At 37.5% G+C, this 18949-nt stretch overlaps 2 protein-coding genes across 10 annotated transcripts in view; both read left to right on the top strand.

Annotated features, from left to right (window-relative positions):
* IRAG1 (inositol 1,4,5-triphosphate receptor associated 1) overlaps window positions 1–4603 on the top strand; it is a 73966-nt gene extending 69363 nt beyond the window's left edge. For 8 of the 9 annotated variants that reach the window (XM_026797735.2, XM_074543443.1, XM_026797734.2 and 5 more), the window contains 3 exons: window positions 750–878; window positions 1496–1627; window positions 2593–4603. In XM_026797735.2, coding sequence (XP_026653536.2) covers window positions 750–878; window positions 1496–1627; window positions 2593–2833 — 502 coding nt within the window. In that variant the 3' untranslated portion in view covers window positions 2834–4603. The remainder of the gene's footprint in view (window positions 1–749; window positions 879–1495; window positions 1628–2592) is intronic. The other variant, XM_074543445.1, reaches the window with a different exon arrangement.
* Window positions 4604–4738: 135 nt separating this feature from the next.
* LYVE1 (lymphatic vessel endothelial hyaluronan receptor 1) lies at window positions 4739–18291 on the top strand. The gene is made up of 7 exons (XM_005494571.3): window positions 4739–7746; window positions 8689–9050; window positions 12388–12547; window positions 12654–12793; window positions 15009–15308; window positions 16069–16147; window positions 16861–18291. Exons 2-7 carry the CDS (start codon window positions 8969–8971, stop codon window positions 17045–17047), a joined length of 948 nt encoding a protein of 315 aa, XP_005494628.1. The 5' UTR covers window positions 4739–7746; window positions 8689–8968; the 3' UTR covers window positions 17048–18291.
* Window positions 18292–18949: the final 658 nt, after the last annotated feature.

Genomic DNA, 18949 nt, shown 5'->3' with positions numbered 1-18949 from the left:
TAATGTTTATTGTTAATATGACTTGAGAGAAAATCCATTGCCCACAGATTGTGTCTATCAGATTGAACTATTTTAGTGCCAGGAAAACAAGGCCTGTGAAAAGGATGAGATTCCAGAAGTTGAAATGGGATCCATTGTTGAGCTCATTAAACCTTGACTTTGATAGATCTGCCATGTTTCAATCACTTAAACTTTCTGTCCCAGATAAATGGAGATCACTGCAGGAAGATCACTGCAGGAAGACAGCAATATAAACCAACTTATCTTCAGGCTAAATGCTCCAAAATTTACTTGAGGAAAGTTCTGGAAAGTCAGCACAGGAGAATAAATAAAAGGCAAACAAAACCAATGTTTTGTTGAATTGGTATTTGACATTACTTCTGTTATGTTCCTCTTATGTGGCAGGTTACAATTTCTAAGATGAGTTTTAGAAAGTTGAGGGAAATGTTTTCATGAATAGCAAGTAAATGTCATGGATGAGCCAGGTAAGAAAGGTTCTTTTCTTTTTTAAAGAAGAATAAAAATGATAGTTTTCTTACCTTAGAAACATAATAATTACTGTTCTTAAATCACAACATCCTGAAACAAATATTTTTCTTGTGTTCCAGTTTTTTCTTTTGAGAGACATTTCATTTCTCCAATGTACATTAAAAAAGACAAATCATGACTCACAAAACTGCAGCATACTCCAAATACAACACATTTCCCTGATGTTATTTTCTATCTGTCTGCTTCTTTTGTCTTGGCAGTGGGAAGTCAAATGGAGAACCTGACTGTGAAACCTCAACTCCTCCTGTGTCTGTGCTGACACAGAGTGGGTTGGAAGAGATCAGTCCTGAAACTAAAGCCAAGATAGAAGAGGAAGCATATAACAAGGGGTGAGAATACCTGTTGTGAACTAAACCTGTAAATATGTGCTACCAGATGAGGACATAGGATTTAAAAATTTAATTTTAAATACAGTAGTTATGTTGCTGATCTCACAAAATACTTCACAGAGCATGTTTTGGGGCAATTAAGAACTTTGGGATCTGTTTCTGAATGTCGAGCAAAGAATTTTGCATTATGTGAAGAGTGAGACAAATTTTGATCCTCTCCTGCAGAATCCAGTATGCCATCTGACTTTAGCACTGAATTGCATTTATTCTCCAGGAAAAAAGAGGTATCTAGAGGATATTCAAAGTGATGAAGAGCTATAGAGAAATGTTTATTGGCTCCTTTACAATAGACAGAAATTGTTCTCTGTGGAGAACAATTTCCTTTTTTGTTCAAAGTGATAAATTTGTTATCAGCTCTAATACAATCCTCTGTTCAGGAAGAGTGGCTGTCTGTGTGCCTTACTCATGGCCTTCAGCTAATTTTTACTCTTATTCAGGTGCTGCAACACTTCTACTTGTGCTTTATTACATGTAACAAAACATAAAGCTAATTTTTCATTAAATAAGATCATGCTTATACATCCTATGCTAAGAAAGAAATGTTTTATCTGATAAAGATATCAGGAAGCCTTGAAGAAGGCCAAAGAACTTCAGGAACTGAAGGAAGACGATGAAGAGACACCCAAACAAAGTCATGAGGAACATGAAGAAAGTGAAAATGAAGATGAGATAAAAAACCTGAAAAGCAGGTGAGACAGTGGTGTAATATGTCCATACAAGAGAAGCCACTTTTTTCTACTTGTGGTACCCAAGCAAGTGTTTTATCCTGTCCTTTTGCCATGTTTTTCTCCTGGGGAAGCATATTAAAATAACAGTATTTCCACAGAAAATAATATTCTAACACAAGATAGTTGCAAAACACAAAACTTTTGATTTTGATATTTCAGTTAAAGCTGTATGTTTACATCGAGATGCTTCATCTTGCTGGGGTTTGGTTCTGATTTGAGGTAAAAGAATGGTCCATAAAAGTTCCTTAGATGCCAAAATGTATCCCTCTGTGTATATGTACTGCCTTATAAAGTTTGTAATTCAGGAGCACGAACTGGTGCTGGGTGTCATTCCTGTCACTGGAGAGACACTGCATCCATCTGCACCCAGTGCTCTCTGTCTGTACATTACAGAGGCATTAAATGCTGGCCAAAGCCAGTAATATGTCCAATCCCAGGTTAAGGCAGGGATCCTTGCCTAATCCAGAAGAATTCCTTTCCATTCCATAACCATTACAGCTATAAACATCTGTTGGTTTGAGATTTCAGCCGCCTTCAGAGAGCAACCATCTCATTAGTCATGACACTCTTGGAATGAAATGTTTACCACATATTCCAATGTTTAATTTAGTTGATCAAGGTATGAACAGTGCAGGATTTTGCTTGGTACCAAGCTCTGAGACTTGCCAGCTGACAGGTGGGTAAAATAGGAGTCAAGTTTACAGTCCCCAGCTGTCTCACAAGTATTACTCATATGGAATAGCTGGAGTTGAAATATCTGAGTGTTCAGGTCTCCGTAAAAGAACTCTACAGTTTGATTCTTCTTTGACAAGATGTTTGTCTAAGGAAAAAAGATGGTGCCACCTATGGCATCTTCCAAACTGAAAAGCTCAAGATGAAAATATTGTATTTGATTAATATATAATAATTTTCTTTTCATTTTACAGCAGACTTGAAGTCATCGTTAATTATTTATATATCCTGTACCCCAAACTGTGTAAACACTGGAACGTGGTGTGGCTTGTGGTGGCTGCAATAGTCATTTTTGCTGTGGTGTTGGGAATCTACCACTCCTACAACTCCTGTGATGAAAAGTCAGAGGCAGCTGAAGGGAAGGCCAGCTGCTCTGCGGCCCAGCAGTATTCCTGGTGGAGCTCAGGATTCCGGCAGCAGCAACGCGCGGAATAACAGAGGGACAGCCACACCCTTGTGGTCCCTGAGCGAGTTTGTGTAGTAGAGCACTGTGTTGAAAGGTAGTGCTTAGTCATCCCTGTGGCTGCTCCACTGATCCCTTAGGCAAGTGAGTTACTCCACACCACCAGGGATCCATGGTGAGCATTCCTTACTAAGATGCCAATCTGATCAATAATCCTGTCTGTCCTCTTATTGTCAAGGACTTGTAGAAATAAAGTAGTGTTGAATCATGGTAAGGTTGTGGCAGTAATCAGCAACCTGCAAGACATTTAAAAGAATCATTTGCATAGGACATTGACATTTTGAAGACCATCATAAAACCCACATTTGCAGTTAATGCTTTACTTTTCATTTCCTGAATTTACTGTTGATTGTTGAAGTACTAATTGCATTTAGTCCTTTGGGTTTTAAGAGGCTAATTCATTTCCTTATTCATGACTATTGGGCAGAAATAGAAGCACTTCCATGGAAGAATATAATTATATTCTAAGACCAAATGCCTTGCTGCTAAAGTCATTTTATAAGAGAAATTATCTATATGATTATTTAAATGGAATGCTAAGTACATGCATAAATGCTTTTTATGATATGTTTTAAGAATGGGACCACCACTTTTTTTTAAATGAGGTACTCAACAGAACCTAAAATGGGGTCTAGGTGAAATAGGTGACACAGCTGATATTATCCAATAAGTCTGGAAACTTCTGCTATATAAAAGTCTCCAAAAATAAATGTATGCCACTCAGAGTCAGTACTGGTTACAGCCAAAAGTGGTAGCTGCCTGGAAGGGTCCATGTGCTACCCAAGCCCAAAACACAACAGTCTTGGACATGGGAAGCAATCTTCAATTCTTGATTGAAAATGAAAACAAATATCTTCAAACCTCTGTACAGAGGTGACTACAGCAAGTGGACTCTGCCCTCTTGCTAACACTGGAATAGGCATTCTTTGAGATCTGCAGCAGGAGCAGAGCTCTGAGATCAGCCAGAACCCAACCTGTGCCTGCATGAATCAGGCCATGGTGGCAGTGAGGCCTTAGGAGAGCTCACTGCATGTTTTCAGTAGTTCATTTTCAGAATCTGATGCCAAGACCAAAACTGATCTGATACACTTCCAAAGCTGAGCTCATCTTTTGCCCAGATTTTTTGCCAGTTCTTCCTACTTGGGAGTTGTGAGTTCTTACACAGGAATATGAAAGCCTGAATTTTTCGGACAAGTAATTTGAAAATGATGAAGGCATTACCTGTACAAAACCCAGCACTTAGGGCTGAGACCAAAATGTGTGTCAGTGGAGGGGTGTCATTTGTACCTGCTGAGCACCACTTCTGAGGGAAGGTGAACCGCGTTTGTCTCTCCATAGCTATGGCCACAATGGCAAATCCAGTGGGACCCTTGATTGCACTCCTGTCCTGCATCCTCCTGGCATTTTCTGGTTGAGAAATGGGTCTGTTTCCCATCAGAAGGATAAGAGTGTTATGAAGTACTGTAATTTCAGTTCTGATACAGTCAATATTGTCCTGTCTTCTTTTGGTGGAAACACTGAACTTTAAGCTAACTGTCAAAGAAAATAGGTTTCTAACTCAGTCAGAAATTTAGTTCACATACCTGGCACTAATAACAAATATCCTGCTGGTGAATTTTTGTTGGCCATGTGTTTCTTAGAAGATATTTATATGGGAAAAGAAAAAAAATTAAAAAAAAAAAAAAAGCAGACCACTACCACATTTTTAGGGGGTGGGGAAGAGAGTCTATAAGCAATTAAAAGTTTGGGTTTTTTTATTTTAAAGTATATATATTGAGGAATAGTGTGCTTAAGGAAGTTCAAAAAGGATAACGGGGAAGTGTGATTTGGTCTAAAATTGCTATTGGTAAAGAATAAGGAGAAGGTTTCTTGCAAATTACTTGGAATCTGGTTTAGTTAGAATTTCTGACTATGAAGAACTACTGTGACCTTTCATGTACTTTGAGTATTTGAAGAAACTTGTCAGTTGTTTCTTGAATACTGTACTAAAATCAACTTCTTTAACTTATGATTCTTTACAAATAACATTGGTATCTTAATAAGGCAATAAAATTGAAAGTAATTTCTCCTAAATATTTAGATTTTTCTATGCCAAAAATTATGGCACATATTTATGTGATTGTGGAAATGTTGGGCTGCCCTGAAGAAAAATAATTCAGTGCCTGTAATTGAATTAATTTGTTTTTATTTACTTCTGCACTGTTGTGAGTCCAATAACTTATTTTAAATACACATGGAAAGTTGTTGATATCAACAGAACTCTCTAATTGCTTACTGCTAAGCATATGAAAAGGTCTTTTTGGTCAGTGGGTGAATGAGGTCTCCATCCTCTCTTAAAATTCAGCCCACTAGCTTTTTGTGGAATCAGTGCAAAGGGACAATTCCCATAAGTAGTTGTATTGATTTGAGCTGAACTACTTGCATGTCTGAGGTAAGTATAATTTAGCCACAAATGAACTGAAAGAGGCAAGGGATTTTAATGGGGGTGAAAAAATGAAGATAAAGTTTACTTAAAAAAAAAAGTTCTTTTTATAACTACTTTGAGCAAACTGTCCACTAAAAATAACAAACCACAATGACTAACAGCACACTAAATAGCTATGCTTGTATTTTTCAGTTATTTAATTAAACACCTTTTGTTTAATAGGAAACTAGATTAAACTCAAAAACTATTCTAGCTATAATTTTATCTGTTGGATATTAGTTTGCTTTAGTTGGAAAAAAAAGCCAAACAGCCTCTTCTGTGTTCAAAGATCACATCAGATAACAAGAAACAGACCTATTATTTATGCTATTAACACTGAAATAGTTTTCTTGAGGTGCAATATTTATTTTTATGCTTTAACAAGACACATTTATGGTTTCTCCTGCACAGCACAAATGTTTCTAGCAAAAGGAATTTCAAAAGGGCACTATTTTTGTGTATCATATTTAAATTTGTAATATTGTAAGATTTTGCACAAGTGTGCTGGTATTGTACTGTATAGTATCACATACTTGAGTTTTGAAATAAAATTATGGTTTCAAAGTCCTCAGTGTTTTTACCTTAAAGATTTGGGGTGCTGTGTCTGCATATTGATGGCTGTGTCCTCATGAAATAAGTCCTGCCTTGTCTACACTGTTACATGCTTGGAGGATCTTGCTCTTAGTCTTCCAGTTCTTCAGGAAAATGGTACAGAAGAGGAGAACAAACTCCTGTGTCAATGGAGAAAGTGTTTGGAAGCAGGATCATCATCATCCCTGCCATGCCCTAGAACCAGCTGAGAGAGGAAGCTGAAATATCCTGGGGAGAGTTTAACTCCTGCTTCGGGGGAGGCCACATGTCCCAGAGGAGGCTGAACATGGGAGCCACAAGGGAAATTGTAACCCAGGGATTCTGAGTGTAAGGTCAGGAGTCTTTATTTGCTTCGTGGACTTGGGAGGTCTGGGAAGTCTAGTGGGGAGCAGACTTCCCTGACAGTGGGTAGGAGTCAGTCCTAAAGTTCTGAATCTCTGATGGTCCCCCCAGGGACAAACTCTGGGACATCAACACCTGGAAAAGAATTACTGTTTCCATGGACAGACCCTGATATTTGAATTTTCTACATGAACAACTTTTTTGTTTCCTCTACTGTTGTTCAGATTTCAAGGTTCCTTTTGAAATTATTGTAGAGAACAGTTATATGTGTTCTGCCTTATCAAAAGTTGTTAGCAATCCTCATCAGCATTTTAAAACATGCTGATATAAAAGGTCGGGAATTTTTCATATAGGTTACAATAACTATTTCAGTCAAAGACTAATTAATCATTCAGCATAGATCTGCTTTTTTTACCACACTGATTATGAAGAAGACACACCAAAAGGTTAAAGACCTTTTGTACTGTTACAGTCCAGATAAGTGATCTTCCACACAGTTTTGGAGCAGCTGAACTATAAAAAGGAAGAAACACACAAAAACCAAAGTTATTTCAGTCTTGCTTTGTCATTCTAAAATTCTGTTCTCCCTCTCCTAATCTGGAAGACCTTGTGAAGGAGCTTGTATTGTTTGGTGTTGAAAGATGTTTATCTCATTTTTACAGCTAAAAATCCTATTAAACATCAAGAGTTTGACTAAGGGAACTTAGCCATGGTACAAAATGTTACGATCTGGCAGGACAAGTAGCATGCAATTTTAAAATGCCAGAAACACAGCTATTTATTAATTTTCATGGTAGGAAATACTTAGCAGATCAAAGTAAGTTTTTTCAATGGAAAGATTTCATTTAATGTTCTCAGTATTTTACAACCACAGTATGTAGTCCTTGAGACCTACAGAATAACTAATAATTAGTTTCTGCTTCTACCTTGTAAATGCCAGTGAATCCTCTTACAGCCTTCTTCAAGCGGGAGCTAAGTCTGATAACAGTATCTGACTTTGCCATGGCTTTGTAGAAGCAGGTGAGTACAGCACAATAAGGGAGGGAAACAGAAATTGGAGCTAGAACTTTGTCTAAAGATCTCATTGAGTTTTACCAAATTCAGTTCCAAACCACAGCCCAAACACAACCTAATTTTCATTCCATCATTGCTAATGGAGACATGATCTCACTGACCCCCAGCATTCTCTTCAGGCCCTGTCTGTGTTACAGAGCACCACCTAATAACCCTGTTACATGCTGCTGCAGGAGATGTGCTTGTGCCCCATTAAAAGTTAATACCCTTTATATTGACTGGGGACTTTCTAAATGCAAACCACAGCTTAAAGAGGTAGCTTTACACTGTTACACTTGTGTTTATAGGACTCTGAAAGCAGCCTGGAGACACTGGACATCTAAATGTTTGCTGAATCACAAGCTAAACATGATGTAAGAAGACCATACTGCTGCAAAAATAAAAAGACTGACACCATTCTGAACTGTAAAGCAGGTATAAAGCAATTTATTTATTAGTCTTGACATTGGCAAGGTGTCACATGGAGCAAGGGAGTGAGGCAGCAGGGGTTTCTTAGCTGAAGGAAAACTGGGAACAGAGGCATAACTCTTTAGAAACATAAAATAGTTGCAAAACATAAGGGAGTAAAGTATCTTCCATGTCCATTTCCAGCAGGAAATAAGTGATAGGCTTGTACCAGGGAATAGCTAAGTCAAGTTAGTGTAGGGAACACCTTTGAACCGTAAAGAACAGTGAAGCACTGAACAAGAGCATTAGAGGAAATGTTAGGAATGTGCCACTGGAAATCTTTGAGAGCAGGTTAGACAAACATCTGTCAGGAATAACGTAGATACAGCAGACATGACTGACACTAAAGGAAGGAATTAGCCCATACTGTGAACTCCATTCCTGCTCTGTGTTTATTGGAACCTCTGGAAAAAAAATCTAAGACTTCTTGAAACTTTTAAAATTATAGCTGTGAGGACCATCTGTGATTTGAATCAATCCAGGGGAATCACTGTTTGTTGGAATGTCACAGAAGGCAGCAGTGATTTGAAGTGGCTGCAACCTCTGTACCTATGGTCTCAAGGAATCCCATTTACAGTAGTGTATCTGCAAATCTCTTAAAAAATAAGTTTCATATTACCTCTGTGTTATGGGAACTACTTTTGCTTTGGAACTCTAAGGAAAAAAAAGTAAAACTCCATCAAGGCAAATAGGACAATGGGGAATGGATGCCCGTCCAGTTCCAATAAAAAAGAAAAATGTTGTGTGGCATATTGTGATACGATAGAAGATTTGTTTTATTTACCAGATGAATAGACAAACTGAATAATGATCTGTTCATCAGTAAAACAGGAAAAAACAGCAAAAGAAAACCTTCTTTCGAAGTGTTTACTGACTTAGCAGTGTAACAGCCTTATCTCCCTTCCTCAGCTGTGCTTGTGAATCAGCAGCAGTGACATTTTCCAGCAATCCCACATGAAAGCTGGTGGAAAGGGTGATGAGGGATTTCCGCTCCGTGACCTCGCCCTGCAGTGGGACAGCCACCACGCTGCCTCTGCCATTCTTTCTATGAAGCACTGCACTGACAGCTGGAGTTGCTTTCCAGAAGTCATCTCATCATCTGACAGCATCCAATACCTTAACTTGCCTCAGCACAGGAGACAAACTACCTTGAATTTCCTACTTTTCTGAGTTTTCCAAGCTGGTGGCAATGGCAAATTATCTTGGAGTTACATCAGCAGTGTCTTTCATCTGGGTTATGACATTCCTGGCTCAAAATTACTTTGTAACAGGTATGTAAAGTTCCACTTTTTAAAGTCTTGAAAAAAGTAGATGGATTTACCAAAAAAATGTGGAGAATGAGTGTGTGTAAATGTGTTTCTGGCAGAGAAAGCCACAGGGTTTTGAGAATACAGTGCAACAAAAACTGGGATATAGGGAAACTTTCACTGTTGATCTAGTTCCATTGTTGAAAATGCTGAAGCCTTTGAATCTAAATGCTACAAAACTGCTTATTTCAAAGATCTGGTATGGCATTTAGGATTAAGCTCAGATCTGTTGAAATGTAACTTCATTTTGTATCATTTTAAATACCAGAGCAAAACATTTATGGCTTAATTACAGTTCAAATTCCATTATTAACTTGACAGAATCCATCCTTCCTGCAGTAGCTGCTGGGATATCTGCAGAAGGTCAAAGCACACCAAATGCCTCCAGATGCTTTGCTGGTTTTCAAGGACTTAATGCTTGTTCTATTTATGTTAATGAACATATACAGTTATTGCAGACAATTGATTTTTTTCACCTACTGAAAGACTTCTGGACTGAGTGAATTAGATACTCAAGTCCTGTTGAAATTCCACAGGACTGGAGTACCTAACAACAGTAGTGTCCTCCAGCAAAACCAACACTGTACAATTTCCACCGGGGAAAGGGCGAGCTTGAGGAAGTGCCTTTCCATGGGACACTTTCTCATGCACCCTCATGGCTCCAGCTGAGCTCAGGGCTGATCTCCAGCTGTCTTGGAGCTGTTTTGTGGCATGTCCTGTCCCCTCCTGTAGTGATTTGTTGTCTGGGCTTCACACAGGCACTCTGGATTTAGGCTGTAGGTAACCTTGTCTCCAAGACAGACTTTCAGGCATGTGTAGAGCCATCTCCTGCTGTTCTCAAAGGGACTTTCTGGGTGTCTGACTCGTTGTCTTGCTCTCTGAGTGGCAATGAAACCTGCCACCATCCCCACTGTGGTGCTGCTGAGGTGCTGTGGGACTGTGCCTGTCACGCTGTACTCATTGTCCTCTTCCTTGTGGAGCAGCCTCATGCTTGCTGTTCCCTGACACCAGCAGCCAAAGGGAACTCTAATAAATCAGAGTGAAGGTTAGACACAAGGCAAAGAGAAAAACAACAGCTCCCCCCCCAAAAAAAACCCAAAAGAGATCTAATGCACATCAAGGCCAACATCCACAGCTTACAAAAACTGAACAATTTTCTTCCAGTTCTATGGTAACTTTGTCTTGCTGTGATGTTCTTCTGTCTAGGTCTTCTCACTTATTTCAGTAAAGCAAATTTTTAACCCAAGACCAAAATACGGAGCAGAATGTGCCAGTACTAGATTACCTAAATAGAGCAGAGCTTAAAGTACAGCTATGTGCAGCTCATGGACCAAAAAGGATAATGTACTTCTAAAGGATTAGTCTGCCTCCTGTATAACTCAGTCATCTTCAGAACAGAGTTCAGAGGTGATTTAATGAGCTATGTAGAGACTTGAAGAGGTTACTGTTCTCTTTTTGGATTCCTTCCTCACAGTGGGAAATTCATAACTTTTATAAAATGTATCAATAAATCACTGTTTTGTTTTAAAAGGCCTAGCAAATTTTAAGACACAACTTTGGTCCATAACCTAGAGTCACTTTTCTTACAATTTGCAACCTAAGTTTCTGGCACTGAATTTCTGTATTATGCAGTGTAGCTATCCTGCAATGCACATGTGACAATATTTGTCCTGTAACTGGATGACTAATGAGTGTAGCAGTTCACAAGTATTTAGGTAATTTTCTAAGATTTCCTTAAATTCCTTTCAGTCAGCTGCTCATCTTTATTTGAAATTTGTGAAGTTGGTCATTGAGAAGCTTCCTTTCTCAACATTACATTTTTTACAAGTTGTGTTGGCTCATATCTGAAGATAGGAAAATAATAGACTGAAAAAGGTAGACTTGAAGTCCTTGCTAAGAGCACACACACTTCCATGGAGCACCAGGGCTTCTCTGCATCCCCCTGCAAGGTGTCTGGGCTTGACTTATGTTCAGCTCAGGGCTGGATGCAGCTACAGTTTGTCTGAGGGGACTCCTCAAGGCTTCAGTGGCTTTCCCTCTTGGCTGAGATAGAGCCACCTGATTCAAAGATTGCTCTTCCAAATATTTAAACTGATTTAAGGACAGCAGAGACATCATTTTCCAAAAGCCATTTCCAGCCCCACCACATCCAGAGGGAGCAGGAGCTAAAAGCCTGTGTGGTTTCTTAGCACTCCATACAAGCTTAGTCACCTTTATCCCCTTCTCATCACAAGAGTGGCTTAGCTGCCAGTTCTATGTTTTCATTCATAAAATTCAGTTTAATTTGTGTTGTTAAGAAGTCGTGGGGTGGGTATGGAGGCATCACTTCATCCTGCCTTGAAAGTTTATGGACTGCCTGTATTCTGAAGCACAGATTTTATGAAATACACATGAGTGTACACAACTAGTGAGTACAGTCTGACAAACATATTGAGCAAGGAAGTATCACCTGTCGCTGGTGGTTATCTGACATGTCTGCAATGAAATGCCGAAATGTTTCATTTGACAGGGCAATTACTGCATGTGACTCCAAAAGGATCTTTTTTTCCCCAGTAAATACTCCCAGTAAAATAAGAAAGCAAAATAGTAATACACTTTTTCCTTATTTGTGCCAAATCCTGAAATTTGGCCTATGCCCTTAACACAGATGAGAAAGAAGAGCAGGTGTAACCTGAGCTATGCACTTGCTGGTGCAGGTGTCACAGAGAGTGTGACAGCTGTGGCTATTTAAAAAAGCTGCATAAACTGCCTGGAAAAGTGTTAAATTCACCTATCTCCTCTTTTCCTGCTCCCTGCTAAACACAGTAAATGGAATACTTGACAGTGGCTGGGAGATGGAAGCATCATGCAAAGCTAGGAGAAGAAGACAAAAGAGTTTAGGAGGAATAAAGAATATCAGAAATTATCAAATATTTTTTATTTTCTTATTGGTATATTAATTCCATGAGAAAACATGTGTATCTCCTTTTCTGTTAAATACCTTACTATCTCAATAACAAGGGTGTAATAACAGTATGAATACCTTGGTGCAACAGCTAGCTTTAATTTATTTTTAAAAAGAAAAGAAAGCAAAAGGGCTATATCTAGTCTAATGACTGTCAAACCACTTGAAATCTCAGACTACTCTGTTTAAAAAAGATATTCTGTTTTTAAGATGTCTTTCATGCTAAAAATTAGTTTTCTGCTATCCTCAAGCTAGAAACTTTAAAAAATGTTCAATTCACTTGATCTTAAATTCTTTATGAGGAATAAATGTTAATATTCAAATACTAACCTTGACTATTTTATGGCTTAATTACAGGTTCCATTAATTCACCTTGCAGGATCAAGGGTATAGGAATTTATCTTGATCAGAAAGTGAATTTCTCAGAAGCAAGTCATGGATGTAATCAATTTAACCTAGAGCTGGCCAGTAAAATACAAGTGGAAGAGGCTTTGAAACATGGCTTTGAAACATGCAAGTATGTGCCATCAGTTAGTGGCCCACTACCTTTAGTGAGCACCTTCACACCCAGCTGAGGCTGGTGACAAACCTCACACTAAAAGCACTGATCCTTTTTGTTGTAGCTTTGGATGGGTGAAAGATGAATTTGCTGTTATTCCTCGGATAACATCCAACCAGAGATGTGGTCAGGGAAAAACTGGAATAGTAAAATGGTATGCTAGCAAGGATACAAAATTTCATCTCTACTGCTTCAATTCCTCAGGTATGTAAGCATGACAACGGCATTGTCTGTGTGTTTTGGGTTATATTAGATTTTTTAAATCTGCATGAAAAAAATCATAAAAGTGAGTAATTTCCTGTAATTTGTTGACCCTTTCCCCAGTCTTAAATATTGTTAAGCTGTTCTTAGCTCAGAAGCTTCCAAGAAATGCAAAAGGTGAATTCAGTTAATCCCAATTAATAATGTGGTGCTGCCATTAAAGCTCTTGAGGAAGAGTTATTTTTAGCATTACTTAATGCTGATGCAATGCTTTTAATATGTTTTGATTATTTGGCATGATAATTTAAAAGAGAGTGATTGAATCTTTAACTAGGGTATCTGTGTGTGGTGTGTCTACTCTTGCAAAAAGGCTAGAGTGGGGTACTTCAGGAAAATTAGATTTTTTTTTTTTTATAAAGGGAGGTCTAACCATTAAGCCAAGTTAAATTATAAGCCAGAACTGCCAAGAGACCATAAAATTAATTAGATTCCTAATTGGCAAAATCCAACAGCTCTTTTTAATTTGCATCACCCTAGGTGTGAAAAGACCTGCCCTTCCCCTCACTGGCTATTTACAGACTGAAGTCCAACAGTAGAACTTGAAATAAGTTAGATCTCAGCACAAGAGATCAATATTGTTTCCTAATGGCTTCTGTGGTATTAACTAAAAATAAGTAACTAGAGATATTATGTTTCTATGTGTCTCATAGCTATGGTTATTACATAACAAATATCCCAATAATTACCCAAATAAAGCATCATTTTATTATTTATAATCAGTTCCTAGATTTGCCAGTGAGTTCTAGATAACAAGAGCAAGAGGATATGTAAAAAATCCTGAAAGTTTTCAGGAACACTGTGTGAACAAGGGTTGGAAAGCAGGCGTAAGATGGAAATGCAAAAATGTAAAGACCTGTGATCCTGTGAAGAGTGGAGGCTCCAAAGAGACTGAGGATAAAGCTGTAGAGAGAAGGCCTATGGCACATGGTGATTCACTGCATGAAATGTGTTATTCCGCATTGCAAATGTTGGGTAGATTGGGTAATGCTACAGGGGCAGTAAGTAACTCCAAATTATTTGCTCTGTTTTGCTTTAATTAAAAGAAAATAAATACATATATGCTGTAAGAGTGTGTGAAGAAAGTTAAGTTTGCTCAATGGTTAGAAAACCATTTAATGTATATTTCACATTCTGCTGTCCTTTATCTTAATTTCCAAACTTTTGCCTGTTCTAGGCATTTCTTTGTCAATTTTCTTGTGCCAAAAAAACTTGCCAAAAGCTCTTGAAAAACCATAGTGGAAAAAGTGTCAAGCCCCTGCCCTTTGGCATTTCATTCTGTAAAGGTGACTGCGTCATCAGGCTCCCCATGGGGATTCACTTGGAAAACAGCGCATACATCTTTTCCCTGTTATTTATGTTAACCTGGTTGTTACTTTAGTGAAATTTTTATAGCTTTACATAATACAGAATTTCACTAGCAAAGTAGAATTTTCACATTTTGACAGGAGCCTGATTCAGAGCTCAGCTCTTCCAATTCCATGTAAAACTTCACTTGCACCTACATTTTTATATAGACAACATCCACTTCTATTAATTTATTTAATTTCTGGAAATTACTTCTTTTTCTTCAAACCTGAAATTTTTTACTTCCCATCTCCTCCTCCCCACTTACAATCAAATCTTTTTCTCCTCCCCACTTACAATCATTTTTTTTATCTCACACTGGTGCCTGATTTATTTGGAACTTTTATGGACTACATTTTTTTACAGGAAATCAAATTAATTTTCCAAGTATCAACAGTACATGCATATATTTTGAACATATATATAACATAATTGAAATATTTTTGCATATTGGATCTGCAGTTAAGTTGCTCCCTGCTCTGTGGGAAGTTATACTGTTGGGTTTTAAGTGCAGTATTACTCTGAGTAGTTTTCATGAGAGATATAGTCATTGGTTTGGAATCATAAAATGAGTACCATGGTTGCTCAAAGGAGTGTGTAACTATGTGAGTAATGATAAAAGCTGTAAAATCTAGGTTATAACCACATACTTGAAATAAGATATATTTACCTGGTTTGGGTAAAGCTTTTGTGAACAAAAAAATAAAAATTTCCAGAAGGGAAAGACTGAGGAACAATTTCAATAAGTGTGTGTGCTGTAAGTACAAAACTGGCATCCAACACAAGTTTTATGCATTTCTTTTCTCTGCTGCAGATGTCCGGATTAATTCCTGTCAACCAGACCCAACTACACCTGCTTTATCAACGGCATCAAGTGATGTAACTGCATCTTCAGCCTCTGATTTGACTGAGAACATCACAGCAGTGTCTGCCGAGGCTGTGACTGAGGCAGGGCAATTCCTGAGAAAGAGATTCCGCGTGGTGTGTGTGACTGAAACGCTCTCACCCACAGAGGCGCCCACCACCACACCAGTGCCAGAGGAGCCCTTCTCCACTGACTCTCCCAAGCTCACTCCCCACCTGGCCTTTAAGAATGATGCTGTTGTTTTTGGAGGTAAAGGATGTGGTAGATATTTAATGAAAAGAGCTATTTATGTAGAAGTCAGTAGACAAACTGTTCACAGCTATTTTATTGCTGCTCCACCATCCATTCTGATATAGCTGAACCTGGAGGCAGAACAGGAGTGTTTTGGTTTTGCAGAGCAAGGCTTATAGGGCAGAGGATTTAAAAATAGTTTTAAGAATAACTAAGACCTGATTTCATCCTTTATGATAAATTTTAATGTTGAAATTGTGTAAGTTCTTTCTGGTTAATGTGATTTGAGGTAAAAAAATTTCAGAAAAAATCTTGGCAAACACTTTTAGTGTAATGGAAAACTCACCAGCAGGCTCTTTAAAACCAAAAGAAGCCAAGAAAGTTTGAAGGCTAATTGTTCTTGAGATACAAGGTGAGTAAGCAATCCTAATGCAGCAGTGGAGAAACAGACCAAACATGAGGAAAGGCATGCTAACTGTAAGGATAGTTAATAACAAGAATATGTTCTCCAAGCAGGTTGTAAAAACCCTCCAATGAGCAGATTAGACAAATATCTGTCAGGGATGTCCTAAACACCAGTTTTAGGCTATCCTGAAAGAAATAACTCAGGAGTAACTCAGCTTTTGATCTTCCTAACATTCTATTCTTCAGTTCATGTGTATGTACTGTTATATGAGGCTGGTTTTAGAAGAATCCAGATTTTTGTTCTTAAGCCTTCAGGACATCAGCTTTAAGTACATAAATAAAAACTCTGTGATTGTATCACTTTTATCTCCAGGTATCCCCACTGCACTTCTTGTACTGGCAATCTTCTTCTTCATTATCTCTGTTGTTCTAGCAGTCTGTTATATCAAAAAGTAAGTTGCCTTTTCTTTTTTTTTCTCTTTTGGAGCAAATTAACTCCTAGAGTGCAATCACTGAATATTTAAAATATATACTAAAGAACAGAGAAGTAGTCATGATAACATAATAGTACTGCACAAATTTTAAAAATCTTAAACCCTGTTTTTATGCAGATAAGTTTGTTGTTGCCACTCCCTGCTATAAAAAAGGAACACAAAAAATATTGCCTGCTTTTAATTGGTCAGTCATGCCTAGTGTGAAACATTTCCAAGTGTGTTAAAATAGCAACACTGAAATGTGCATCAGTTCACACATAAACCATTTTTATCCTTCTCTTTTCTTTTTATGTCACGCTCAAGGTGAAAGTTTTTATTATTGCACTATGATTTTGCTCAGAAAAAAATAATTGTTGAACTCATTTGTCAAACTTAGACCTTCAACACAGTGCATTATTAAATGTTACTAAAAAGTGTGCAGTTCTCACACCCTAGCCCAGACAGCTTTATCATTGTGTACCACAAATCCTGAATATGCCTTGTCTGTTTTAAAAAAAAAAAACAAAATATTTCTTTAGAAAGCACACTGCTGGAAAAAGTACAATGATCTAGCATGCCACTATCCTCTGAGAGACTTCTGCTTGAGTATGGTAATTTAATTCTAGCTGTTTGAGTGATACTACCAAACTATCCCAATATTTTTGCTTTACTATCTTTTTTTCTTTTTAAAGGTACAAGAAAACCTTACCATTTATAAACAAGAAGCAGCAAAAAGAAACAGTTGTAACTACCACTCTCAAAGAGACAAAATCCAATGACCAAACACCTGAGAAGGAAACACAGAATAATGGAAATAAGGTAGAAGATGGTAAAACTAAGCCTGAGGCCACAGTAAAGTGTCTAGAAGCAGAAGTTTAAAGGAAAGAATGTACAGTTCTTGATGGAAGTATAAAATAAAGCACACAGAACTTGGCAGTGCTTTTAAACATAAGTGATTGTAAATACTTGTATTTTCTCCATCTTTAACATATGAAACCTTGTTTTTTTAATGATTACATCTTTGGCAACAAATATTCTTGCAGAAGAACATGGTATCCTATTTACTTGAAATAAATTCTACAAATTCATATTACAGCTCATTTTTCATCTTTAATAAAGAAGCAATTAGGAATATGCTACTAACCACATGCACTACATTAACTATTTCCATGGAATTTAGATCAATATATAACAAAAAGGTTTTTATGTCTGGCTGGAGGCTGTCTGCTAGCTTAATGCCTAAAATAAAAACTGGCGCTGTAGTTCTTCCTCACGTAGATTAGCTTATTTCCATTCAGTAGCTGCATGCTGCTTTAAAACAAAATGTCTGTTTACAAACAGAAGAAACGGTTCTGTTTACAAGGGAGTAAAAACTCAAAGGATTAACCCACTGTCATTCAAATGCCCAAAGAAGGGTACAAAGATGCTGATGTGTATATACACACAGCAATGGATAACTCAGATACCTTCATTGTATCATAAGTTACTGTTTTATTTATTGAAACCATTATCATTCTTCTACATGAGATATTTGACAGAGGGAGACAAAAAAATCCTTGAACAAGACTTATACTGGAGATCTTTTTTGTGTATTTATGTGTGGCTTTCATAATAAAGGTGTCAGGTGACATGGGATGTCTACAGTACTCCCTAAAAAATAAACCATGGTGGATATGTTTGTCTGGACAATTTAGTCTCATGAAAACTGTCTCATGGTAAAAAGAATTGATATAACCATAATGTTACAGAAATAATTACTTGTTATAACAACACTAGCAGTTTATCAAATATTTTCCTGAATAAATAATTTAGATAACTTATCTGTATGTTTGAAGGAAGTTGTTATGCCAAAGGAAGTTTTCTTCCTTCAACAGGCAGCTTGAGAAACATAGTCTTAGATAATAATAATTTTTAAAATAGCAAACTAGCAATAGAACTGGTCACATATATTGTGTTTTCAACAGTGTAGGATACTGGGTTATGAACTTGGATATTTTTCATTTACATAAATTTTAAAATTTCCAGTGTTTATACATTCCACTAGTAATGACTTATAGTGTATTTCTGGCATTATACTTACATTATAAATACTTAAGAGATTCCCTGGGTTGTTTTTTGTTTTCTCTTTTTGCCTTTTTTTTTTTTTGATAGTTCAGAAATATTTTATGGCTCCAAGTGATTCAGTGCAGCTCTAAAAACTGCTCATTTCACATGTCCATCAGCAGAATTTTAGCAGAAAAATGTGCAACAGAGGACAGCACTAGACACAGCTTTCCCAGCCAGTTAAGTAACTCCCCTCCTTGCCAAACATCACAGTAACACCTTGTGTCCTGAATGAAGTGCTCTGTGAGGAGTAGCCAGCACAAGTAAGGCCATCAGGAGGAGCCACAGCCACCAGTCAGTCATGAAGGTGCAGAGTAGCAAATGGGCCTGAGGACACAGGCAAACATAGTGGATTCCAGGTAGTTTGGGAAAATTTTAAAATCTTCCTTCTGCCTCTCTTCTCCATGTTTTAGAGATTAGAAATTACCTGTTTCTCTATTCTTTTCTCTACAGCCAAGAGATAATTACAATGTTGCTTCTGTTCTAGAGCTAAATAAGGGCACTTTTTTCCCCTGAAGTGTTTACTTGCTAAAAAACATGTATTCTGTTTTAATAAGATATTGTCTTAATCTTTAAGTGTCTTATTTTATCATGCACCTTCAAAACTCAGCATTCATCCTGACCTTGCTACTGCTACCTGACCAATGCACATGGTTTGATCTGCCTTTCCATTTCACT

Source organism: Zonotrichia albicollis, chromosome 6 (genome assembly GCF_047830755.1).
Source record: "Zonotrichia albicollis isolate bZonAlb1 chromosome 6, bZonAlb1.hap1, whole genome shotgun sequence".
NCBI lineage: Eukaryota > Metazoa > Chordata > Aves > Passeriformes > Passerellidae > Zonotrichia > Zonotrichia albicollis.
Note: the sequence above shows the minus strand (reverse complement) of the source record. Positions and strands in the feature narration are given on the sequence as shown.

What these genes read in the sequence shown, in the direction of transcription:
- LYVE1 (XM_005494571.3), top strand. Translation starts at nt 8,969, where the DNA reads ATGGCAAATTATCTTGGAGTTACATCAGCAGTGTCTTTCATCTGGGTT. An exon ending in TCAAAATTACTTTGTAACAG is followed by an intron (nt 9,051 to 12,387) that starts GTATGTAAAGTT and finishes GCTTAATTACAG; the next exon opens with GTTCCATTAATTCACCTTGC. An exon ending in CATGGCTTTGAAACATGCAA is followed by an intron (nt 12,548 to 12,653) that starts GTATGTGCCATC and finishes TTTTTGTTGTAG; the next exon opens with CTTTGGATGGGTGAAAGATG.